Below are 25,930 nucleotides of genomic sequence, written 5' to 3' on the forward strand. Positions count from 1 at the left end.
GAAACAGCAACAACAGCAGGTGTCCTGGAGACTTTGGAAGGAGAGGAGCAGCCCTCCCAAGGAAGCCACTCCTTTGGGGTTCTCCCATGAAAATGTGGACTCCCTTCCTCCTGAGCTGCCTGCTCTACACCCTGGGGATAGTGGCACAACCGTAAGTGCCATTTAAAAATCTAGTGATTGATAAGAATGCTGAGGGAGGGGCCAAGATAGCAGGGAGAGAGTGTGGGACCCTGTGAGTCAGCTCCTGGAAGAAGGGTGGGGTGCAGAGCCTTGTTGTGAATGCAGGGCCCTCCTGAAGGTGGGAACCTCTCCCATGGACATCTCTGCAGTACAAGAACTAGGTGAGCACTGGTGGTGGGAACAAGAGTGAAGGAGTGCAGGATGAGGTGGGATGAAGGAAAAGGTGTAGAATAAAGTGAAGGGCAAATGAAAAGGGCTGCAAGGCAGGTGATGGATAAGCAGGAACCAATCTGCTGTCAGGGTAGTTGAGGAGCCATGTCAAAGCAAGAAGGGCAAATTCTGTTCTGTCACCTGAAAGTATTCGTCTTGTGTTTATCTGAAATGAACTCTATACTTTCCATCCCCCTGTGCAAGGTTCTCACTCTGGCAATCTGTCCCAGTCTCCCCAGCAGAGCAGCACCTCCTAGCCTCAGAGAGATGGCAAACTCTCCTGTTTCCTCAGGCCAGCCTTGTAGTGCCAAGAGTGGGCGGGAGGGCTCCCCACTATATCTTGTTTCCCCACTACAGGAGGTACCTGATCATCATTCCAGCTGCCCTGCCCTACCCCTCATTCCAGAGGGCATGCTTGGACCTTCGTGGGGTTGAAAAGCCCATTCGTGTGGCTTTAACCCTTGTGCACCCATCTGGCAACCTCACCCTCTACCGCAAGGTCGTCCGGAACAACTGGATCTTCGAGTGCACCAGATTCCAGGTCAGAGGCATACTTGGCAGGGAGCTCTTGCTGGCAGCTCACAGCTTCTTCATTTGCCTCTCACCAAAGAGAGAGAGAATGAGGAAGACAGAAGATAAGGGGTTATGGAGAGAAGTGAATGCAAAATCACGGGGAGGGTTTAGTGACAGCCTGGTGGCTTTGCTCCTTGCCTTTGTCTGTCTGCATGGCACTCTTCCTGTGGGATATCCTGGTGGCACACTGGGGAAAGGCTGCCTGGCCAGGCAGCAAAGGTCTGAGGAGGATGGATAGCTTAGAAGCACCCAAGTGGCAGTCGTGCAGCTCATTCTCTCCCCTGAGGAGCATGCAATGTCACAGTGTGTTGTTTGTGAATCTGTAATGCAGAAAGAGTCACAGCTCTCATCTCAGACAGCTTCCCTCATGTCTGCTTCTTTCCAAGCTTTTCTTTCTGGGCTTGAACATGTCCTGGAGGACTAGAAAAGACATGGGAGGGTGTACACACAATCTCAGTATAAATCTTTCTTATTTGCCAAACTCATGATCCTTATTTTCTTAGTTTGCACTGATAATAAGGTGGGATTTCAGACTTTGTGACCCTCACACTCTAGGAAATGGAATTCTCATCACCATAGACCTTTTCTTCCCTTGAGTTAAATCTTCTCCATCTTGCTCCATGCAGATTCTAACAGTGGTCCCATGAAGGAGTAAACAATTTTCTGTGTCAGAACAGACTCCTTTTTCTCTTGTCCAAGATCCATCCCAGCTGCTAAGCCCTGTTCTGTGTGCTTCCACAGACACAGCCTTTGGCCATTGAGGGGACACCCTGTGCTGGCCTCCAGAGTAAGATGGCAAAGAGCCTGGCCTTGCAGTGCAGCTGAAGCCAGAAGAGCACTGCTCTGATGCCTGCTAACCTCGTGGCTCTCCTGTTCTGTGTCCCAGGTGCCCCGACCTGCAGGCAGCCAGGAGGTGGCCACTGTGCACCTGCACATCTCCAATGGCCACTACTTCAGTGCAAGTGAAGAGAAAAAGGTCCTGATCCGCAGGGCTGGACCAGGCACCTTCATTCAGATGGATAAGCCCATCTATAACCCAGGACAGACAGGTGAGCAAAGCACAGAGCACCCTGACAGTGGCCCTGCCTTGACCTCCCAGGCTTGGTTCCCAGTTTCCTGTCAGTGGAGTGCTAAGCACTTTGTGCCATGTGGCCTCCGTGGGGACAGAGCTGCAGTGAGGGACCCCATGTTTTGGCAGCAGGAGGGGCCTGGGAGGGGAGGCCTGACATGCTCTAGGAGCAGAGCTGGCTTGGAAAAGGGAGCAGACCTGAACATGGTCTCCTTGGCCAGGGCCAGGTGGGACTGGTGTGTGTACACTGCAGACAAGGAGATGTAAGGGTAACTCTGGCTGTAGCCCATGGGAAAACCCCTAAATTGTGAAGCAGCTGTGCTGCTGCCACGTGCTTGGAGCAAGCAGAGGTGAGTGGGGCTGAGCAAAGGGTGAGAGGGGCTGCAGGGCAGGCATGGGGCTGCCACTAGGGCTGGGTGTGAGCTGTGGTTCTGGGGTGAGACAAGAGTGGGGCAAGTCCATTCCCATGTACACTCTGTCTGTAATGTGCTTTACTCCATTTTCTCCCTCCAGTGAAATTCAGGATTGTGACATTGACTGAAGATTTTGTTCCTGTTAACAGCAAGGTAAAGCCTGTCTAAGTGGAGACAAGGAAGTCTCCAGGCTTCAGGTGGTTCTGCTTCCTCTACCAACCCCATGTCAGGGAGAAATAGCAACAACAGCAGGTGTCCTGGAGACTTTGGAAGGAGAGGAGAGGCACCCTACTTTCTGGAACAGTCCCAGAACCCAAGGTGGTCAATGCCAACCCTCGAGTAAACCAAATTTGAACAGCAATTCCTGTTGGCTGATGGCTCTGCTGTTGCTGTTGTAGGATGGCTGCTGGTTGATGGGAGGGTTGGATGGTCTTTGGGGAGTGTGCCAGCATTCCCAGCTAGCTGAGTTACCTGAGTGCACCTGCCCTTGCCAAAAAAGCAGGCAGGGATTCTGGGGACCAGTCTGTGGGTTGCTGACCATGGGCATAATTATCAGACAAAGACATCACCAGACTTGAAGATCCCCTCCCACAGCTTCAGAAAGCTCAGTGATTTGTGCAGTGTGTGGCACCTGAGGGTGGCAGGAGAGCCTGAAGCAAACTGCAACATTTTAAGAAAAATTAATTAATATGGGGAAGGATTCACAGGAAGTGATCATTAAAAAAAGGAGAGAAAACAGTATAACCAAATTATACTGACTTGCTGCTGGCAGCAGCTCAATGTCCCCATGTCAAGGGAGTGAGAAGTTGCCAGAGACTTACATATGTGGTGGCCAGGAAACTGCAAGGCTAGTGCCATTCCTCAGTAAGCAACTATATCTGCAGCCAGCAGCTATAGCCATTTCACTCCTCAGTCCTCAAGCAATTTAGGGAGAGCCAACAGGAATTCATGCCATGACAATTAAAATACTGAAGGGCACACATTAGGGGAGTTGGACCAAATCCTTCTAGACTAAAATAAAGGGAGAGATCCTTCCAGCTTCTTTATTACTGACTTAATTTCCTCTTTCTTGGGCTATTGGTGAGGTTCTAGGATCATACACTCCTTTCTTCTCCCCAAAGGGAAGGCATATATCTTATATTAATAAGATAATGAAGTATAAACAATACATTTGCTTCCAGGCCTACAATTGGTTCATGTACATATTTGACTGTAAAGGCTTGATGTCTGTGTGTGAGTACAAACAAATTAACATTGTAAGTTAATTTTGCTGTGATGAAAATTCAAAGAGATTGTGTTTAGCCAAAGCTTGAGTGCACTGCAGCACTGAAGCTATAATATCTAGTTTGTAAAATAGATGAGTTGAAGTTAATATGGGTGGTGTTCACCAACAGCTTAATCTGCACTTTTTTTTTATTTCAGTGAAAGCAGAGCTGCCTCTGATAACTTGTTATGAAAGCTTAGAATGATGAATAATGTGAATTACATGTCAATTGCATGTTTACAGTCTGGTTATTCTCCTGAGCTCTGCTCCTGTGCCTCTTTATGTGTTGTGATCTCAGATTAGAGGCTCTTCACCAATACTGCCTCCTGGATGATAGATGCAGAGATATAAGGACAAACAGAGAATTAATGGGCCTAGAAGGGCTGAAGGGTATCCTCTCTTGTCACTCCCTGTTACTGTCAGCTGCAGTCAGCATTAATTCATAACTTTCAGCCTTACCTCCTATGCCACGGATTTTAAGGGAAGATTTTCTGAGTATTCTTCCTATAGGTGATGCAGTTTTGCTATTTATTGGGATATATGTTACAAAACTGGGGCCATTTAATATTTGTGAACTTGGGATGATGATATTTAAAAGTCTTCTTACTCTTCCCCATTTTATTAGAGCAAATTCTAGTTTTCATCATTGTGAAATACCTACCAAAATGCATCTTAAATATTCAGGCATCAAAAAGCAAATCTGAAGAATAGCATAGATTTTTACTATTCCTTACTATTTCAAAGCAGCTGTCCTGCTTTCAGTAGGATCACGCTTCTTGTTACCATAATGTTGGTCACAGTACAGGGACTGGGTGGGTAAGAGAAATTTATGGGCAGGTTGCTGTGTCATGCCAGTTTTTGATGTGCTGTCTGTTTGCTTTGCAGTACTCCATGGTGGAAATCAAGGTGGGTGTTCCAGTCTTATGAGGAAAGGTATTTCAGTATGGATAGTGCCTAGGATGCTTACTGGTTCAAATTACTTTTCTCCATCTCTATGCATGCACATTCTCTGTCCAAATGCTTCTTGTTTACAAGACTTGATGATACAAATGGTTTGATTTCATCCATTTCTACATTCAGAAATGTAGGCCAGGCTTTAGCTAATTTTTATAGTCCATCTTTACTGGAGGCTGCAGGGTCTAAATGTCAGAACCTTCCATACCTTCTTTTTCCATGGCTGTGCAGAGCAGAGCAAACCTGGGTGGGTTGGTTCACCTCTGTTGGTGCTCCAGCATCACCACCTGGGCTAAAACCAGCAGGAGCCTGTGAAAGCCTCTGAAATGTCTGACATGCCTTTGAATCCAGTGGGCTCTGGGTGGAGAACAGCCAGCATTGCTAATGACTCCCTCTTCTTTCCTTCCCTTGCACCGCAGGACCCGAACCAAAACCGCATTGGCCAGTGGCTGGATGTGAGACCAAAACAGGGCATTGCAGATCTCTCTTTCCAGTTAGCTGATGAACTCTCCCTGGGGACTTACACCATCAGTGCCCAGTCCTTTAAGTCCAGCTCAGTGCAGTCCAGCACCTTTAAGGTGGAGAAACGTGGTAAGGAGAATGAAGAAAGGGACGGAAGAAGTTTGATGCTTGTTTGTTGCTTGCCTGTCTGTATAACAATGTAAAGCCACATGTTGTAAAATGGGATTTACTGTCTGAGAGCTATGACTGAACACAAATTTATGGGCAATATAGAAATGAACACAAGGGAGATTGTGCTGGAGATTTCTGGAGAAGGTACCTTCTGGCAGAATACACTAAAGACCTCTGCAAGACTGTTGGGGAAAAAAAAAGGATTCTTTCTTTGGTTTCCCTGTTTTTAATTAATGCTTGCTTTTACCTCATTAACATGTTCCTTCATGGGAACATACTCTTCTCTTTTGTGATCCTGTGCCCAGGTAGTCTTCTGCCCTTGATGGAGTAACTCTGAGGTTTTTGTTCCAGTGTTGCAGAAGTTCGATGTTTTCTTCGAGGGACCAGCTCAGATTTATGCTTCAGATAAAACCATCCCACTGCAAGTGTGTGGCAGGTAAGGAGAATGTTCAGGGGAAAGATTCCATCAAAACTGTGTCTCTCCTTCCGTATGTCTCCTGTCTTTTCAGTCCATCAAAGAGAGGTGGCTCAAGAAGGGTCAAACAGAGCCATTCCTTTAGAGGAATCCCAAATAGTTCAAGAGTTAAGCTAATGGGTTCTTCCTTGGGGAAGAGGTACCTGAGCCACACAGGAGAGAAAACATCCAGCTATTGGACGACTTGCCCTAGGCCACAGATACCCTCCTCTGGAAGATGTGCCTGTCCAGCATTGAAAGATCTCATGTGGGAAAAACACTTACCAGATAAGGGACAGACATGTGGAGGTAAAGGAGCAGGAACAGGCATTTATTTCGGAGTTTATGCCTTTCCTTCTCACTTATATGCTACTGAACTTACTACCTTAGAAGCAGTAGATACATTTCTCTAGTTATGTGGTTATCAGCAAAAAGTGAGCAGATGAGAGTGGGAAGGAGGGCAGAACCTCTGACACCAAGTATAAACACAAAGAAGGGAGGACAATGAGCTCAAAAGCACTCAAAATCTGGTGAGCTCATTTGTATTTGGGGCTGCATTGTCTGGAGACTTTTGGTGTCTCTTTTGCCACTGATTGGTCTGACATAATTTCTCATTAATTGGGACAGTTACAATCAGGTCATATGAGGCTGTAGTAGTAAATAGTGCACACCACTCCACATCACCAGGATGGGTCACAGATGTCATCTTTTTACTGATACTGTCGGGAGCATTGCTTCAAAGGGCAAGTCAGAGAGGAGTCAAAGCAAGAAAAGGCAGCAAAGCAGGCAGAGGAAATACCTAAAAGTCTAAATCAGCAGGGCAGGTCTGACGATGGAAACAAGAGCCCTGATCATGAGATAGGCCCATAGTGAGGCAAGTCTGAGGTCACTCTGTGGCTCTGTTACTGCAGTTTGCTGTCTGCAGGGACACCCATTTCTGCTGCTTTCCCCCCCAAACTAATATCTTCACTGAGTGGATAAATCAGGTCCACCCTCTGTGTCTGCCTGCAATTCCAGGACAGCAAGTGCTCAGAAGTGGGAGAGCTCCAGAGGCTGGGTCTGCTCCTGCCTGTTTCTGCATCTATTCCTTTGCTCCTGCCATCTGTTGGATGCCAGACCACACTATTGCACTCCCAAAGTACTCAAAGTGCTTTACTTTAATTTGTGCCTGCCTGCTTGCCAGCTGCAGTAAGACCTTCATCACCAAAGGCACATGTGTGGAGTGATGTGCCTGACAAAGCAGGCAGTGCCTCTGCCCAGAAGCTCCTGTGGCCTTCTCCCTGCAGGTACAGTTTTGGGAAAGCGGTGCGAGGGACCGTGCACATGGCTCTGTGCCAGAAAGCGAGGAGGTGGCCCCAGAGTGCCAGCAAGGACATCTGCAGGGAATACAGCGGTGCCGTGAGTAAAACCCTGGAGGCATATGGGCACTAAAGAAGCACCACAGAGGATGCAGTGCCAAGGGCTGAGTGAACAGAATGAACTGCTCAGAGCAGTCTGACCTTGAATGAGCTGAACTGCTCCAGTCTGACCTTGAACGTTTCTGGGAATGAAGCATCCACCACCTCCCTGGGAAATGTGTTCCAGTGTTTCACGAGTTCTGCATTATTATTTGTTGCAGTTGATAGTTAGACCGAATGACTAATCCCTTGTACTTCTGGCCCCTACCCTTATAATAATACCTGTCACTCCCTATTGCAGACAGCAAACAATGGGTGTTTCACCCCTTCTGTCAGCACATCAATCTTCAATCTGACTCCCAGCGAGGAAGACAACAAACTTTATGCAGAAGCCTCTCTCCTGGAGATGGGCACAGGTACCCAGGGGCTCAGCAGGGAGAGTTCAGGGGCAAGAGGACCCATTCAGGGGGCTTGAGGATTAGAGAGGGCACACATCCCCCTCTCCTCCTCCCTGCTGCTGGGATCATCATGGGACATGGAGAGCTACTCTGCCAGCAGCAGGAGGATGAGGAGTGGCTGGGAGCTGGATGAGTGGTGTGGGTCCATGAGGCTACAAAGAGGCTTTCAGGCAGCATAACTAAAGAAGCAGCTGCCACAGGAGCAGCCTCCAAACCTTGAAGAATGCTGGTTTTGGGGAGGAAGTTACATACACTGCTAAGAGGGGTTGGGAATAACAAAGTGAGATTAAACTACAGTGCAATAGTCACCTCTGGTACTGATTCTTCTTCCCTTGCACTCTGCATTTCAACAGGGGTGCAGATCAACACCTCCAGGCAAATCCTCATCTCCAGGACAGCTGCAAGGGCAGTATTTGAGACACCCAATGAATATTACATCCCTGGAGTGCCGTACAGGGGGAAGGTGATTTTCTTCCCTTGCTTTTTTGCTACCTCTCATTTGCCAAGGAATATGGCATGTGGTAAATCTAACTGGCCCAAAGCATTTCCTGCTCCTCAGACAGAGTACTTTACCTTGCACTGTGTCTCATTGCTTCACAGTGTAGCTACAGCTGCTGCATTTCAGGTTCCCTGTTGTGTTTGCACCTCCCATGTCTGCTGAGAGCAATGAGTGGTGTCTCAGCAGGGATGCTGCAAGGATGTCTCAGCTGTAGGCTAGGAGAGAAACTCCTCATGTTCTAGCCACACACACCTTTTGGAGCAGAGAGATTTGAACCATGCTCAGCTTCACCTCAGAGATCAGGGAGTTGTACAGAGATGAGGGAGTTGTGCGATTTTCCTGTCTTGTTGGGGCCAGACCGAAGTCTGTAGGCGACCTACACAGGAAGGTCTATGCTTGTCAGAGATAGGAAGGTTTTGGGTATGACTTTGGAAGAAATATTTGACTTTGGCTTTCCTGCCTCACCCTGTTGTCACCAGATTAAGGTTCAGGATCACTATGGAACTGGTATGAAGAACAGGAAAGTTTATCTTGTGATAAGGTTTATGAGGCGTCGATTTATCAAAACGTACATCACAGATGACAGTGGAATAGCATCGTTCAACCTCGACACTACTGCCTGGAACAGCTCATCAGTCTCTCTGGAGGTAAACACCACCTCTGCATATGGGACAGTGAGAGTCCTTGAGGTCTCCCTGTGCTCCCCCCTCCTGCCCTACAGCCCCCCTGCCAGCTCAGGCCTGGGCTCACCATGCAGATCTGCACAGAGCCAGCTTGAAGGCACCAAGGCAACAGCCTTTCCAAACCAAGCTGATGGCAGCCTAACAAAGCACTGAAAAATGAACTCCTCATTTCTGTGTGTCTCTGTGCCCTTCCAGGGGAGGTTCACACTGGAGGAGTTCATGCGCACTCCTCGAAGGCCTGACTTCCCTTACATGAACGCTTACCATCACCTGCAGCCCTTCCATGTCACAACCAAGAGCTTCCTGGACATACACCCACCCATGGAAACACTGCCCTGTGGGCTGAAGCACAATGTCCAGGTGACCTTCACACTCAGCAGGGATGACCTGGGAGAAGACACCAGCCGTATAAGTTTTGCATACTATGTGAGTAAGGGTGGTAGACTACCTGTGGGGAAAGGCTGCACTGACAGGACCAGACCTCAGTGGAAAGCTGAGGATATAATTTAGGTAATCCCTGGAGGGATGACAGCTAAACCTTATTCTCAGGGGACTGGGTGAATGCTATATCTGGTAGGGCTCAGCCTGGCCACACTGTGATCCTGGTGCTGGGGTTCCAGTCACCTCCGTGAATAGGAGGAGGTTTCTGTCTTTGTAATCCATCACCCCCTTAGCCTCTGCAAGTCTGCTACTGGAAAATTATTCTCCCTTTAAAACAGGTGGGGTATTCCTTTTCCACTCTGGTTATCAAATAGCTGCTCAGTGGATTTTGGTCTGTTCTAGAGGCCAGCCTACCAGAGGAGAAGCACTTTAGTTATCACTCACCAATCTGCAGTGAGCCCACTACCCATACATTGTCCTCACTGAACAGACTAGACCAGAGACTCCTGTGTTAAAGACTCTCCTCCCACCTGTGATGTCTGCAAATCTCCTAAAGTATGTAGATTGTACCCGCAGTTCTGGGGCTTGATTTCGCTTTTGAGAACCAGAGGCATGTAGGTAAGTGTGGATGCACTCTGGTGGCAAACAGCAGTCTGCTCATCCCATGTCCCTCTTCCTGCAGGTCACTGGCAAGTCTGGAATTGTTGTCAGGGGCCAGAGGAATATCCAGATGGGGAAACTGAACAGTAAGTCATGGCAGGGAAGTGGAAATCGTTGCACCTCGTTGGTTTCTAGGTTGGACATGAGAATTGCCAGAGTTTCTCCCAGATTCCCTCAATCTATAGGTCTGGAGAAGTCAGCAAACAGGACAGAGGGAGGCTGAAGAAGCAATTGTGTCAAATGTGAAAGAGAGTAAAAAGACAGAATGAAACAATGATGGGAAGAGAAACTGGGAGGATGTAGGGGAAGATGGAATACATAGGGTCAGAGAATGGAGGGAGAGGGCAGACAGTGCAGCAGCACAAATTGGTTTGACATTTTGAGATTATATGGCACAAAAAGAAGGGAAGAAGGAGGTCTTGGTGGGCCTATGGTGAAAATCTGCCTTTCCTTCTTCAGTGTTGAAGGGCTCGTTCTCCATCCCTTTGACCTTCACTGCCGACTTGTCCCCGTCACCTTCCTTAGTGGTGTACTCCATCTTCCCCAACGGAGGGGTCACAGCTGACAGCATCCGCCTGAATGTTGCCTTGTGCTTCCAAAACCAGGTGAGACTCACCTCTGTGGCTGCAGGAGAGCTGATCAGCAGGAGTCAGGAGGCTTGAGGGAAGGAGACCCTCAGATCCTTCCAAGAGAGCACTGGGCAGAAGAGATGGAAGGGGTATCTGCAGCACAGTGCCCAGAGACCGGGAAAGCTTCAGCAGTGACTTCTGATAGCAGTGGCTGAGCATGGGAGATGCCAGTCTTCTTCTTTCTGCCTGTGCCATCTATCTGTCATCTTCCTCACATCTCTTTCTTTTTCATATTCCTTTCCTGGTGTGTTGTTCCAGGTCAAGGTAGGATTCCCAGGTAAAGAAGCCCAGGCAGGGTCAGCAGTGCAGCTCCAGCTGCAGGCAGCACCTGGCTCCCTGTGTGCAGTCCAGGCAGTGGATGAAAACATGTTCACCACCAGACCAGACCATGAGCTGACCAGCCAAATGGTGAGTGTCTGTGCAACCAGGCAAAACCTCAGGAGTGATGGATGAGCTGGGCGAGGCAGGCAGGGGCTGTGGCAAGGGGAGCTGGGGGCCAATGAATGAGGAGGTCTGTGTGTGAAGGAGAAAGCAGAGCCTGCCTGGGAAGAAGGACAGGAACTGATGTGCATGCTAGGGGAGGATGGAGTGGAGCATCTGGAGGTATCTGCTCCTTGCCCAATCCTTCCCTGCCTGTGAGTTTGCCTAGGTCTATGGTTTGTTCCCTGCTGCCTACCAACGTGGATACCCCGCCCAAGTAGAAGAGCATTCAGATCGCTGTGCGCAGCCTCAGTCCTTGTCGTCTCTGCTACGAGGAAGGCCACAGCATTCCTTTCAGCCTGACATCTTCAACCTCTTCCGGGTAATCACCTCATGATGTTTTCCAGAGCTGTTGCAATTATGAGCATCAGAGATATTTTCTCCCCAAGCAGTCTGAGAGGGCTTTTCCTCCTCTAGACTGACCCTGCTGTCTGCCCTGACTGAACTGTGTTGTCTCAAAAGGTGTACAACCCCATTGAGTAGGAATATCCGTATTTCCCTCCACATGTGCACAAAGCAAGGTGATGAAATCCTGGATCATCAAACTCCTTTTTTTTACTTGAATGGGAATGAGGAATGCGGAATGAGTTCCTGGGCTGTGTACTGTTAGTCTACAGTATTAGAGAAAAGAGAGACAGGGACCAATCCCAAGCATTAGACCATGGGTTGTTGCCATGGCTTAGTTGTTAGCTGCTTTTTGCCACTATTTTGGGCAGGTCCCAGGCAGACCTCTTGGTGTCTTAAGGGCAGATCTCCTTCATGCTTCCCTCAGCACTGTGTCTGCTTGGGCCAGTGCTGCTCTGGGTTGCCTGGGCACTGCATTATCTCTGCTTTTCCAGAGTAATTTGAAGAGCAGCAGTCAGTCTTCCCCACTCACAGATGCTTTTTTGCCTCCCCTGCCCTTCCTCTTTTCCTAATAGAACATGGGACTGAAAGTCTTCTCAAACCTTGTAATCAAGAAGCCCTCTCAATGCTCTCGTTGGATGGATAGGAAGCCAATCATAGGTGAGCTGCACTTTGAGCCTACCTGGGACATGAGCTCTTTGGGGTTTGTTGGTGGTGGATATCGTCTCTCTTAAGAGTACCGGGTGCTGCTGCCACAGTCCACCAGACTTAGTAGGAGTGACCCAGTCCCCATAAAAAAGGGCTCTGAAGAACGTCAGTACGTGGATGTTCCCTGACATTAAAGGATGACACTCCCTTTCCTCACAGACAAACCCAAGCAGGGCCCAGGATCTGTTTCCCAGTGTCTATTCCCATTCCTCAGGCTGTACTGAGACCCAGCTTCTGTCCCCATTTGTAGCCACAGAGACAGCCTCATGTTCTTTCTCTGTGTCTCAGTTTGCACTTGATAACTGTACTAAGCTGGCTCGTGTGCCTGCCTCTATTTAAACCATTGCTTGCTGTGGAATGTGAGCTTTGTGCAGCAAGCAAACAGTTCTAGTACTCACAGAATTATAGAAGTGTTGGTTATAATGGCTCTCTGGAGGGTCTCAGTCTCTTAAGCAAAATCTCTGGGTCAGCTCAGGAAAGGACTTTGTCTAACCAAGTCTTGGAAACCCTGCAATCAGCTCACTACAAGTTGTTTCTCCTGCTATCACTTTTTTTCCTTCATTTCTAATCTCTCCCATGAAGTCAGTCCAGTCCCTTGTGCTTTCTTCTGCCAGACTCTCCCATGTCTCTCTTACTGCTTGCTTTGCCTCCAGCCCTACTGCAAGACTGTCTATGGTTGGGAGGATTCACCTCTCCCACTCTGGCAGGATTCCTTACTCTTTCCTTCAGGGGTGCCTTCTACAGAAGACCAAAGAATCAATGAGGAACAACCCCTATTTACAACTCACAGAAGATCTCACCACTATTTCCCTGAAACTTGGATCTGGAATCTGTACTCTGTTGGGTAAGTGATTCCTGACTTTACAAATGGACAGAAAGATGACCCTTTGCTGTAGAGACTTGGCTGCCTTGAGTTTGTGTAAAAGAGGTGCAAAGAGACCTCTGCATGCAAATTATGGGGCTCTTCCCTGCATTTGTAGACTGTCAAACTAGTAGACTTTGAGGTGCAGAACTGAAGTGTACACAGATTTAAGGAACAGGAGTACACTTCCACACCAAACCACCATGAGTGTACAGAGCTGGAATGCTTGGGCAGTGTCTTGCTCAGAAAAAGGACATAAAGCCTTTACTGATGGCATTTAAAGAGGGTTTATGGCTCTGGGGAAAAAAATTGCTGAGAACTGCCTTGCTGTGAGCCACTGGAGGAAAAGTTATTGGCAATACAGCAGAAGTTGATCCAAGCATGAGGACCTGTGTTACCTCCCTCAGCAGGGCCATGAGCACTCTTCATTGCACCTCCTTCCCTCTCCCATAGCAGATGAATCTCTTCAGGCAAGTTCTCTCTTCCTCTCAGCTCCAATGGCAGCAGGAATATCTCAGTCACAGCACCTGCTGCTGCTGCACAGTGGAAAGTCAAGATGTTCTGCTTGGCTGGGAGGGGGTTTGGCCTTGCCCCAACCATGAGCCTCAGAACAGTTCAGCCCTTCTTTGCGGACGTGACGCTGCCATATTCCGTCATCCGTGGAGAGACCTTCCTGATGAAAGCCACTGTCTTAAGCTACCTGCAGCAGTGCATGCAGGTGTGTCACTGAGTGGGACAGGCCTACTCTGCCCTCCAGTTTCAGAGCTCATGGTGTCAAGCCATCTCACCTGAGCTGCCCAGTCACTCACCTGCATCTGTCATTCCCGCAGATCCAGGTGGTCCTGGCTAAATCCTCAGACTTCCAGGTGGAGCCATGTCTGACTTGCAGGGACAAGGAGTGTCTGTGTGCAGAGGAGTCCAAGACCTTCATGTGGAATGTGACAGCAGTCCAACTGGGTATGGCAGCAAAAAGGGACTGGTGATGGGGAACCCCAAAACTGAAGTGAAAGAGTGTGGGAGGCCCAGAGAAGTTGGCAGAGCCAGGTCTCCTCTGAATCCTGAAGTCTGTCCTTAATGGTGCAAACATGCAATCCATCATGTTTGCTTTCTTTCTCTCTTCTTAGACAGACTCACCAGAGAGGGCAGAAACTCCTGAAGAGAGGGCTGTGGGGCCAGCTGGGGAGGAGGAAGCTGTGTGGATAAGGGTGGGGGAATTTTGTATTGCTGGTCCTGTGCTTCACAAGCAATGGGAAGGGCATGCTGGGCTCTGAGGGTTGCTGGACCCTCTGTTGTTCAAATCATATTACAGTGCAGTGAAGTCACTGCTGGAGAGATGTTACTGAGTTTCCTCATGCTCAGGGTGTCTGAACAAGCTGTCAGCTGGCTGGCTCACCTTTACTGGCCAAACCACCGAGGCCATGAAGCCCAACAACCCAAAGCATTTCAGGTCACTATGGGTTAAAGAAAGTTTACTCCATTTGGCCGCAGGTATAAGAAAAGGACTCTGTTGAATTTATTTGCTAGGGACTCTGAACATCTCAGTGAGGACAGAGGTGCTGGACCCCACGTCATGGTGTGGGGGCAGGAAGCCCTTACCAGCTGCCGTGAGGGGGAGACACACACTAACCAAACACTTGCTGGTCCAGGTCAGTACAAGAACAGCTGCATTTCTGTCTATGATATCCCTGCCCAAGGGGGAAGGCAGCCTGACGTGGGCTAAATAGTTTTATCACCTCAGATTTTGGCCAGCAATAGTATACCAAAGCTGTGTCTTAGTTCACTTTATTTCTCCCAGGACCTAGCCAAGCCTGTTCTTGCAGTACTCTTTCTTGAGCTGCATTCCCATGTCTGTGTTCTCCCTGTACCTTTCCCTGCTTTTCATGCTGTACCTGAGCTTTTGTATGTGCTCACTGGCCAGAGAGCCCTGTCCCTCGGGCTAGCTTTTGATCCTTTGAGCAGTGAAGCAGGCAGACCTGCCAAAAAGGAGGAGGGTGCAGTCCCTCACCTCTGAATTCAGACTTGAACTTTCTCTGAAATGTTGATGTCATTTGGGAATTTTACGTGTATTTTTGTTTCTCCTGTCCCACGTGCATGTTTGTGCCCTGGCAGCCAGAGGGTGTGTTAGTGGAGAAGTCCTACAGCTCCCTTCTGTGCCCAAGAGGAGGTATGTGCCTGAGACGAGGTATGTGCACAGCCTCAATGGCTTCTGCAGCCTGAAATAAGTACACCTGAAAGTAGAACTAAACTGTGGGAGGTCTCATGACAGAATGTTTTGAAATTATTTTTCACATAGGAAATTTCACTTCCTATCAGCCACGAATGAATAAGAAATATTACTCCCACATGTGCTGTCCTACATGTATTTGCTGCTGAGTATAAGTGGCAAAATCCTGCTCTGTAGTCTCCTTCCCACAGTGCAACCCTGGGATGTTCCTGGGGCTTGGTAGTCACCAGTGAGAGGTGCTCCAAGCCTCCCACCCCATCCCTGCAGCACTGTGCATCTTGCCAGGATGTCCTCCCTTGAGTGATGTCGAGCTGTGATTCGTGTGAGCCTCCTGAAGTGCAGTGAATTGAGCTGAAGTGAAGCTTGGTGGGCCCTTGGCCCCACCAGCAGCTCTCATGTATGGCCTAATCTGAAAATATCCCAGGCAATGCACTCGGTCCAATGACCAGGACAGTCAGTGTGAGCAGGATGTAGGCACTTAGTTGGGCTAGTCTTGTCTCTCCAGTTAGGGGCTTTTGGCTTGGTTTTTCATGCTGCACCTTTTATCCTGCTGTTACCAGGAAACATGGCTGAAGAACCTGTGTCCCTTCGCCTCCCTGACAAGGTAGTCAAGGCTTCTGCCAGGGCTTCCATTTCCATCACAGGTGAGTGACTTCTACTGTGGGCTCACAGACTGCTGGTCTGTGTCAGAGCAAGGCTTAACTTGGTGTCAGAGGATCCACTTGGCATGAAACTGCCCAGAAGAGAAGATGCTGTGCTTCTATTCCCTGTAAACACCAAGCTTTCAGATTTTTGGCTTTAATAGAAGAGTAATCTGCACAGGAGAATAATCCTTCTTTTTCTAGCTAGGATCTTGGAGCAGAGACTTGGGACCTTGGCTATTTCTGTGTAGATACAAACAGTAAAGCTTAAAACCATGCTACAGCCGAAGCTCCTGGAGAGAAGAAATCTTTCTTAGCATTATAAAGTTGCAAATGAGCACTTTGGAGAGGGTACTGAGACAGGCCATACCTACCATTAAATACATATATTTGTTTTGCAGGCCAGACTGGTATGAAGCCAGGCCTGGCATAAGTAGCTATGAATACTGTGCAACAGAACCCCAACAGAGGAAAACACAAGGCTTTTCTGACTGGCTGGAGGATGTATGGACACCTTCACACCATCTGACTAGCATCCCTGCTGGCTTCCTCACATTTTGATGCTTGACATATGGCTGGGTAGAACAGGCCTGGCTAAAGACCTGGCATTTCAGCCTTTCCCTGAGTGCTGTTACATTTGCTTGTCTATATGACACAGACTGAGCAGGTGCAGCTCTGCTGACAGCCTTTTACAAACAATATTTGTTACAGCTGGAGCTCTTCAGAATGCAAAAGCTGAGAAAGGGAACTCATCTTCAGGGACTCCATAGAGTTGTCATGACGCCAAGCTGGAAAGAGGCAAAACAGTCACCACTCTCCATCTTGCACTCAGTTGTTTACTTCTCTTCCTTCCTTTCTCTGGTGCTTTCCCCCTGCTGAGATAATGCACTGTTACCCCCTGCCTGGCTGAAAAGGCACCTCAAATAATATTTACACTGTCTTTGTTTTTTGCACCCTTGGATAGGTGACCTCATGGGGTTGGCACTGCAGAACCTGGACCACCTGGTGCAGCTGCCCCACGGCTGTGGGGAGCAGAACATGGTGCTGTTTGCCCCCGTTGTCTATGTGCTGCAGTACCTGGAGAAGACGAGGCAGCTGAGCCCTGAGATCAAGGCCAGGGCAGCAGGATTCCTGCGCAATGGTGAGTGCAACAGAGCCACCCTGCCCCTCTGCCTTCCCCTGTGTACAGCATACCAGGAACTCTTGCCCTTCGCCCATTCTGTCAGCACTGTCCCCTCTGTGTTACTGAGCCACATTAATCACTGTTCCCATCTCCCCAGGGTATCAGACACAACTTCTGTACAAGCACAGGGATGGCTCCTACAGCTTCTTTGGGCAGAAGGATGGAGAAGGAAACACTTGGTAAGCGCTGCAAACATCCCTCACTTCTGATATTTCCTGTCTGGGTTAGAGCACCTCATGGATGTGAGGAAGCTGACAAGATGTTCCTTTGGGATGGAGACAGAAGGAACTCTCTGACAGGGAGAGCCTGAGGCACCTGAGCCACTAGAAAAAGCAGTCAGGCAGGGCAGGAGAGTTTTTGGGAAAGTGGAACAACAAAGATGTGGTCCCAGGGAATGGAAGGTCTTTTTCTTTGTCTCTATACCCCTGCTGTTGGCCCACAGACAACATCAGGTCATGCTACTGGTGACCTGGCAGCCAAGAGGGGTACACATGTCTGGCAAAAAATCAGGTGAGATCTATAAAAAATCCTCTCCTCAGTGAGTGGAGGGGAACTGCCTTGGCACAACTTATACCTATCGTGCTTAGCTGAGATGAATGGAGAAAGGAAGGGAGGAAGAAAAGGGAGAATTCCAGATTGTGTCAGTGATTTGGAGGACATGAAGTGGAACAGGTAAAAGTAGAAGGAGTGGGAGGGTGAAATTACTGGGTAAAGTACTAAGTAGTATGCAAGTAATATATCTGTGGAGACAGAAGCAGGGAGAGGAGCCATTGGGGTGAGTCCTATGGACCATTTCCACTTTTAGATTGACTTTCTTTTTGAAAATTACTCTTTTTTTGCACCCCCACTATGTCATTAGTTCAGGGACAAGCACCAGGAGACCTCTGACTTTCTCTTTGCTTTTTTTTTTTTTTATTTTGTTTGTTTGCCTCTTTTTCTCACAACTCATCCTCTTCCTAGGTTGACAGCTTTTGTACTCAAGAATTTTGGCCAAGCCAGAAAATACATCTACATAGATGACAAGAACATCCAGGATGCCCTGCGCTGGCTAGAGCAAAACCAGCTCCCCAGTGGCTGCTTTGCCACCAAAGGGAACTTTTTCCACTCCTCCCTAAAGGTAATGGTGGGCCAGGGCAGGTAGCAGTGCTGGGGAATGCCTGGAGAGATTTTTGACAGCAGAAGATTGTGGGATCCCAAAGGGTCCTAGAAAGTCATTCTGCAACCTGTGCAAGCCCTAAAGAGAGGGAAAACATGAGAGGAATGCTTTTCCTTCTGAGGAGTGGGCCCTCCTAATACCCTGTAAGAGTGAAAGATGTGTTTCCCTCACAGGGCAGCATGGATGATGAAGTCTCTCTGGGGGCCTATGTTGCTGCAGCACTGCTGGAGATGGGTCTGCCCCGTCAGGTGAGCATGCTCTGCTCCCTCCTGCTCCCTCCTGCTCTCCTGGACACCACCACGGGGGTGTGCCAGCTGGTGATTCTGGTATTCTCCAGGCCATGAACTGGGAGGGAGCTTCTGGGAATGAGTCAAGGTTTGGTCAAATGGTGAAGTCATTCCTCAAAAGAGCCAGTGAGTGTTGTGAAACTGGCCTCATGCAGTATAGTGCTTGGTGGGAATGGCTCCCAGTGCACATCAGGGCTGCACTGCCTGTTTTCTGAAACAGTCTGTAAATTATTTGTTTTCTTTGGAGCTATGTTGGGAAGACATAGTGTGGCCCCTATTCCACCCCTGTCAGAGTTTGGCACGCTGTCTCCTCCCAACACAGGCCAAGCTGATGCAGACTACTCTCCGCTGCCTGCAGAAGGTGGTTCACAACATCACCAACATCTACACAGAAGCCTTGCTGGCCTATGCCTTTGCCCTGGCTGGGGACTATGAGACAACCCAGGAGCTGCTGTACAAACTGGAGGAACAGGCCATCAAATCAGGTGCTGCTTGCTGGGATTCTGGACCAATGTGTGCCCAGCTACAGCAGTTGAAAATTATACATGTATTTATAGATACTCTTTGTATTTGTGCAGTAACTGCATTGTGTTACTGAAAATATAGTAAGGTATTTCACAAACTGTGAGAATGACTTAGAAATAGTTTCCTCAGACTGGAGGATTTCAAGATCCCTTTGAGGGAGGAGGTAGAAGTCTGTCAGCTAAAATGAGGTGAAGCCTTAGAGAATAAATTCAAGAAAGCAATCCTGGCCTGAGTATAGGGAATGTACTGAAGGAGCCCTGAAAGCACTGTGGGGTTTGTTTCCTCTGAAACCAAAATTATGCCCTCCCTCAACAGCCTTCATAATCCTTTTCCTTCTGCAGGAGGAAAAATCCACTGGAGCCCGAAGCCAAGCTCTCCAGCCTCCACAGACTTCTGGCCTGGCACGCAGTCAGTGGACATAGAGCTCACAGCCTACGTGCTCCTGGCATACCTGTCCAAGGCCCGGGTGCACGCCGGTGACATGACAACTGCAGCTGCCATTGTGGCCTGGCTGACACGGCAGCAAAATGCCTACGGGGGCTTTGCCTCCACCCAGGTAACAGCAGCTCCTGTGGAGCCTTTTATAGCCTAGCCTGGCAGCATAAGTCCTCTCGAGGAATTCCTGTTCCAAGCCGGTGCCATTACGGCGGATGCTTTCAGAGGAGCCGTCTCTCCCTCTGCAGGACACGGCTGTTGCCTTGCAAGCCTTAGCGAAGTACGCAGCGAGGGCTTTCAGCACCTCGGGGCAGGCCGTGCTGAGGGTGCGCTCCCAGAGGGCCTTTGGGAAGGCGTTCCCGGTGAGCCGGCAGAGGCGGCTGCTGGTGCAGCAGGCGGTCCTGGTGGAGATCCCGGGGCAGCTCCTGCTGCAGGCCCACGGCAGCGGCTGCGTCTTGGCTCAGGTGAGCAGGTGGGATGAGCGTGGGGAAGGGAGGACTCTGCCGCTTTTCTCCTGCATGAGATCATGCCTGGCCTGTGTTTTCTGCTCCTGGCCCTTATCCTGCAGACAGTGCTGAGGTACCACGAGCTTTCCCCACGGACTCCCGTGACCTTCACGCTGCGTGTCAGCACGGAGCTGAACAACTGCAGCCAGGCGAACCCGCGCCTCCTCACCGTCCGCATCCTCACCAGGTGACTCCAAGGGCTGCTTCCTGCTCCAGCAAGATGGAGTGAGCTTGGGGACTGCAGCCAGGAAGGTCTGAGGGCTCTGATGGAGAGACCCGGCCCTTGGGGTGAGCAGGACAGAGGGAGAATCGGACAGGTGGAAGGCTTGGAGGTGAAGGTGCTGGCTAACTCCTGTGAGAGGGAGCAGTGGCTGCCATGGCCCCAGTCCCAGATGGGACACCTGGCTCAGGGCGTGATACTGGAGGGAAGAGGAGCTGGGAGGGCACTGTCGTCACAGAGTCAGACCCTCTGTCTGCTTTTTCTTCTCCAGCTACATCGGGAGCAGAGTCACATCCAACATGGTGATCATAGAGGTCTCCCTGCTATCCGGATTCATCGTGACTTCCAGATCCAGAATGTTGGTAAGAACTTTGGAATAAGAAAACCCAGCTGTGGTAAATGGGTCCTGCCTGCTTGCTCCTGTTGAGAATTGTTCATTTCGGGCCAGGCAGTAGCTAAATTTGTAGCTAATTTTGGTGCAATTGCTGTTGCAATTGCACCAAAACTTCTTGTTTTCCTACAGCCCCCACAAGGGAGATCAGTGGTGGTTCAGCTTCTCCCACTGGCAGTATTTGGACTTGGGCCAGAAACAAGGTGTACTGCTGGGTGTGCTGACACCAGGATCTGTTTGTCAGAAAGTCTAAGACAGGATTTCTCAGAGATACTTTAGCTCTAGCTAAAAAGATTCTTTTGTTTTCCAATTAAATCATAAATTAAATCACAGCCCTCATGCAGGTCTTTAAAAGCAGTTGAAGACTCAGTGAGATGAAATAAAGAACCTCTACTGGTGCCTGCACCCATCTGCTCACCAACCTATCAGTTGTACATACTACCCACACAGTCTTTGGTCTCCAGAGAGGGAGATTTCTCTGCCCTGGGCAGGGCCAGTGTGGTTCACACATGAGATGCTCACAAGGGATCTCCAAGAGAGACTAGCAAAGATATAACCACTGAAAAATGTACAGTTCCACACAGAGTCCAGAGTCTATACCTTCCCTCCAAAAAACACTGGCTCCCTCAGGTCAGGAATCCCTAAGGAAAATGTTCACAAATTTCATTCCGTTGTTGTTTCCTATCCTAGCTGGAGAACAGAACCATTGTTAAGAAAATAGAAGTGAAAGCTAATGTGGTCTACATTTATCTGGAGAAGGTAAGTGAGAGTAAAAGCATTTGGTGAGAGCAAAAGGTCAGAGGACAAGGACCTGTGTGAGAAGCCTGAGGCTGGTCTAGGTAAGAAAAGATCACTGGTAGAATTGGGGACAGAGGAAGTTGGCCCAATTTCATTGTCATTGGATTAGAATATTCCTACACAATACTGTGAAAATTCCTAGCACAGTATTGTGTGCGATCCCTCACACAATACTCCATTTTAAAGTCTAGAGTCTCTAATGGATTGGAGAAATGTAGTGCAGGAAAACATTCAAATCAGGGAAGATAAAGATGCTGTGACTTCTTTCTCCCCATTCCTTGCTAATTTCCTTCCATCTCCACTAGCTCAATGATGAATCTCAGACTTTCACTCTGCAACTGGAACAAGTAATTCAGGTGAAGAACCTGAAACCAGCCAGCATCAAAATCTATGATTACTACCAGCCAGGTGGGTGCAGATTTCCTATTATTTGGGGGTGGGGAGGTGGGTTCCTGGTTCTCTGGCTGGGAAGAGACATGCAGCCTTCTCTGTGTGCATCCATGTGTAATCACCTTCCTCATTTCCTTTTGCAGAGGAGCGAGCCTTGGCTGAATACAGGGCTGTCTGTAGCTGAGGTAGGCAGCAAGTTCCCATGTACCATCAACAGTGGCATCAGGAAATGGTGGGTCTTGGGCAGGAAACATGGAATATAAGCAAAGACAGGAAGGGGAATGGTAAGCAGTGGGGAATATGTACCCAGCTAGAAACATGAAGTATCTGTTTCTAGGTCTATGGATCAGGTTTTTTTAATGCTCTCCTCTCGTGCATGTCTGCACCTGGAGGGGCAGAGTTTTGTACATGAGCAGAGGTAGAGAATTTATTTTTCCCAGCTGCTCTTAAATGCAATTTTCCTGGCTTGGGAGAAAAACAGTAAACCTGAATAATCATTCAATCAGACAATTCTAGTCTTCTGCTTTTAATAAGATGCCACACACAGTCTGAGCCTTCCAGGAACTAAGTGCTCAGCAGGAAATTCCAAGCATTTTCTCTTTTCTTCGTATCTCCATGAGGTGACAGTTGGCAGGGGTGACAAAGGACTGATGGAAGAGACTGCAGAGGAGGGATCTACCCCTGTTCCTGTAGAGGACCAAAAAAAAAAAAAAAAAAGAGTTCATGAAGTATTAAAACTAACTACTGGGAACTTAGGGGCCTTTTTTGTACCTTGTGACTGAATGGCACTGTCAGGCCAATAAGGACAGAGCTCTTATCACCCAGAGGGTGTTTGGGCACTGGAATGGGTTTCCCTGGGAAGCGGTCACAGCACCAAAACTGATGGAGTTCAAGAAGCATTTGGACAACGCTGTGAGGCACATGGTGTGACTCTTGGGGCTGTCCTGTGCAGGGACAGGACCTGGGTGATCCTTGTGGGTCCCTTCCACCTCAGAATGTTTTATGACCTAAGATTCTCTCTCACTTTATCTATACAAAGCTTATGTCACAATCTCTGGTAAGGGTGTGGAACCTGTGGCAGATATCCCAGGAGAGGGCTGTGTGCCTCCCTACAGGTGATTCATGCAGCAGGTGGTTTTCCTTGTCTTGTGGGCTGTGGGCAGGAAAGCGCACAGGTGCAAGTGGAAGTTTAGAGTAGGGGCAGGCATTGGTCAAGCTTATGCTTTGTCTTTGCTCAGCCTGGAAAGAGGATGGGCAGGTGTCCATTCCCTAGTGTGGATCAGAAGCCAGGCCGAGATGGAGAAAGGCTTGGCACTGAAACCTGGCCTGGCCCTGGAGTAAAGGTGATCATGGCACGCTGTGTGCACAGGGCTGGAGGGATGTGAAACTGCAGGGAAAGTGCCAGAAAGGGAACTGTGGTGGCTTGAATAAAGTGTATTTGATGCAAAGGGCCAGGACTGGTGACAGTACTTGGTACATGCAGTCCTTGTTTTCTTGAACATATCTCCAGCTTTGTCATGATCTTGTCACATCCAATTATCTACTTCAGTTCTCTTTCCCTCAATTTAACCACGGGGGTACAGGAACTCACCCTTACTTGGCATTGCAAATTGCTTTCTACCCTGGACCTGCAGTCTGGCAAGTTCCTTGAGCAAGGGCCTTTGCCTGCATCTCCCTCCCCCTCCATATTCTTCAGGACCATGCCTGTGATAACAAAAGAGGTGTTGGGCCCTCACCTCACTTGCATGGAACACTGTAGCTCATCACTGCAGTTTCTTCTGAAAGACAAGAAAGAAAGTACTGGTGAGACACACTGTCAAAAACCCACAAAAGCAAACCAGCATTGAGCCACTGTTCCTAGGAGAGGTGTTCCCTCTGTTTACAGGCTATAACTCCCCTCCATGTGACATGTGAAACCACTGGTGTGTGCCCATGCCTCTGCAGCTGGCAGGATTCACCCAAGGCAGGAGGCTGCAAGTCCCAAAGAGTTCCATCACAGTTATGAATGCTATGCAGTTATAAATGCTTCACTTTCTGAAGGAATAGCAATCCCTGACATATTTCTAGCTTTTCTTCCCACTAGGAACCTCACAGAACAGAGGACAAGCTGGTTTTGGTTTTATTCTCCTAATGGGGCCCTTTCTCTTCTGAGTCATCCCCCCAGTGTGGTCTCTCAGCCTTTTCTGTCTCCCAGAAAGCAAGTGCTCAGAAGCACAGCTCCTTGCTCCACTCTTGTTGGGAGAGCCAGACCCTCTGGTTCTACACACCAGCTTCAGGCCTGCAAGTTCTGGAGCCAGAGGGAGGAGAACCTGTTGGTGTTCCAAATGGTAGGTCAAGTTCATGCCTAGAGAGCTTCTAAGGGACAGTCAGATAACGAGGTGAGAGATGGTATTGTCTTAGACTCAACAAAATTCAGAAATCGTCTTTCCCAAAGTACATTTGGGTGGTTTTTGCAGTACAGCATCTGAGCTCACCTGGCATATAGTAATCATAGATCTTGATATTGGCTGGTTTATGATCCTTCACTTGCATGTCCTGCTCCACCAGGAAAGTGTAGGTTTGAGGCTGTCTAGTCAGCTAAAACCAAAAAATGCAAGGATTAAAAACAGAAAGGGACAGAAAAGTCCTGTAAGACAACCCCTTTCACCTACTTGCACTCAGGCTCTGTAGATACCTCACCACTGTAACACATTTGTTCTGCTTTCTAGTCCATCTCAGAAATATCTTTTACTTCCCATTCTGTGACTTTTTGGTCACCAAATATAACTCAGCTCATGGGGAACATAAAAAACCTGCAGAGTCAGTGTGCACTACCTATATGGTGTGCTTGTGTTCCCCACCAATCCCACCTTCCCATCCAGCTCTACTCTGAGCTCCTTCATGCACCTGGCCTCAGTGGCTACTTTCTTATTCACAGTGACATCAGCTCTTATTCTCCAGTCTCACATAACCCTCATCATTAAGCAGACAAATACAAGCTGTGGACCAACATCTGCTGTAGGGTAGTAGTTACATGACCTGCTGTTGATTGCAGTGCACCTTGTGTTACCTGGCAGCTTGAGCTGAAATGTTTCTATTTTCTGCTCTGTGCTGTAGATGTAATGAAAGCAGCAGCTCTGCAAGCCTAATGCATCCATTTGACACTAACCCACCTCCTATGGGGCCAGCTTAGCTCATCCTACTCACAGAAACTGAGGATGAAGGATCATCAAAATGCTCCTTAGAAATGCTGGAGTTTTAAATACATGTCAGGTCTCATTTCTGGTGCTGTTTAGGTATTCATGGAGCTAGAAAAAGGCTGGAGTGGTTGTTAATCTGTTGATTCATGAGGCTGTGGAGCGAGCACTTCTGTTCACACAACCATCTGGTTTAGTTTCAAAGGATCTTGGCAAAATCCATGAGTAATCTTGCATGATCTCTGCTGCATTCAGGTTGCTTAAGAGCTTTCTAAGATTTCAGGCTTGCTTGAATTTGCTAGATGGATCTTATTACTACTCCTCAGTCCTACTCAGGCACCATATATATGGACTGTCAATAGTCACTTAACAGTGCCAACAGATGTAGGCTTAACATAAGAGTTTGCTGTGTTTCACTCAAGTTAAGTAGCCCTGTAAGTGGCTCTATGGATGAACAACTGCCAACTAACACGTTTCTAGATCAGCAAATGTGGCTGCTATGCAGGAACAACAGCTCTGGACAGTTAAAATAGTAATGAAACCAGTAAACAAGAATAAAAGCTGTCAGTCCATAGCCCCTTTAATGATGATGTTAGCCCCAATTATACTCACTTCCTCCAGGTAGAGAACGACTTGGTCAGCTTTGCTTTCAATTTTCTTCACTAAAGGCATTTTCTTCAGCTGAAAATAGGGGGGAAATATCAGAAAGGCTTTAATAAAAAGCAGAAATATTCAGGGGTGTTTGTCCTTGTGAGAGTACGGGCAAATATTTACATGGCCAGGGAAGCTGTTCATGTAGGGAAAGGCAAGGTGCAGCTTGGAAGAGACTTTGAGTATAAGGATTTCTTAGAGAGAAAATAACCTGTTTCTCTGCCCACAGGAATGATCACATTTCAGCATACAGTCCTGCATGATGGACATCCATCACTGTTCCCATCCCAGCTGGACACAAATTCACAGTCTCACCTCTTCCAGTGAACCTGCCACGGGGCTGTATCCAGACAGCAGCTCCACTTGGATCAGGACCATGTTGGTGGACACACGGTTCCCTGTGTAGCTGCAGCAAGAACCCAGGGGACAGCACTAATGTTACTTTCTGAGCCATGATCTCCAGATACTCCAGCCCAGCTTTGGTACTCAGGTGGA

The 25,930-nt window shown here is 48.5% G+C and overlaps 2 protein-coding genes across 3 annotated transcripts in view; one reads left to right on the forward strand and one right to left on the reverse strand.

Moving 5' to 3' along the window:
- Nucleotides 1–25,768, forward strand: LOC132086284 (alpha-2-macroglobulin-like protein 1). Its single transcript, XM_059491834.1, has 35 exons — nt 1–151; nt 748–931; nt 1,850–2,012; nt 2,546–2,598; nt 4,595–4,615; nt 5,083–5,254; nt 5,648–5,732; nt 7,037–7,148; nt 7,449–7,563; nt 7,959–8,068; nt 8,584–8,751; nt 9,851–9,932; nt 10,288–10,433; nt 10,716–10,865; nt 11,107–11,259; nt 11,858–11,942; nt 12,720–12,834; nt 13,345–13,570; nt 13,683–13,809; nt 14,377–14,498; nt 14,962–15,016; nt 15,637–15,720; nt 16,682–16,858; nt 16,998–17,079; nt 17,861–18,017; nt 18,230–18,304; nt 18,666–18,828; nt 19,210–19,424; nt 19,552–19,767; nt 19,872–19,996; nt 20,301–20,391; nt 21,111–21,179; nt 21,524–21,626; nt 21,752–21,793; nt 25,665–25,768. The coding sequence occupies exons 1-34, from the start codon at nt 87–89 to the stop codon at nt 21,790–21,792; spliced, it is 4,107 nt and encodes a 1,368-aa protein (XP_059347817.1). The 5' UTR covers nt 1–86; the 3' UTR covers nt 21,793; nt 25,665–25,768.
- LOC132086257 (alpha-2-macroglobulin-like protein 1) overlaps nt 22,119–25,930 on the reverse strand; it is a 23,997-nt gene continuing 20,185 nt past the window's right edge. For both annotated transcript variants that reach the window (XM_059491786.1, XM_059491779.1), the window contains exons 32-36: nt 25,751–25,841; nt 25,397–25,465; nt 24,083–24,185; nt 23,345–23,386; nt 22,119–22,295 (exon numbers count right to left, since the gene is read on the reverse strand). In XM_059491786.1, the coding sequence (XP_059347769.1) occupies nt 23,346–23,386; nt 24,083–24,185; nt 25,397–25,465; nt 25,751–25,841 (304 nt within the window). In that variant the 3' untranslated portion in view covers nt 22,119–22,295; nt 23,345. The remainder of the gene's footprint in view (nt 22,296–23,344; nt 23,387–24,082; nt 24,186–25,396; nt 25,466–25,750; nt 25,842–25,930) is intronic.

This window comes from Ammospiza nelsoni, chromosome 2, assembly GCF_027579445.1.
Source record: "Ammospiza nelsoni isolate bAmmNel1 chromosome 2, bAmmNel1.pri, whole genome shotgun sequence".
Lineage (NCBI taxonomy): Eukaryota > Metazoa > Chordata > Aves > Passeriformes > Passerellidae > Ammospiza > Ammospiza nelsoni.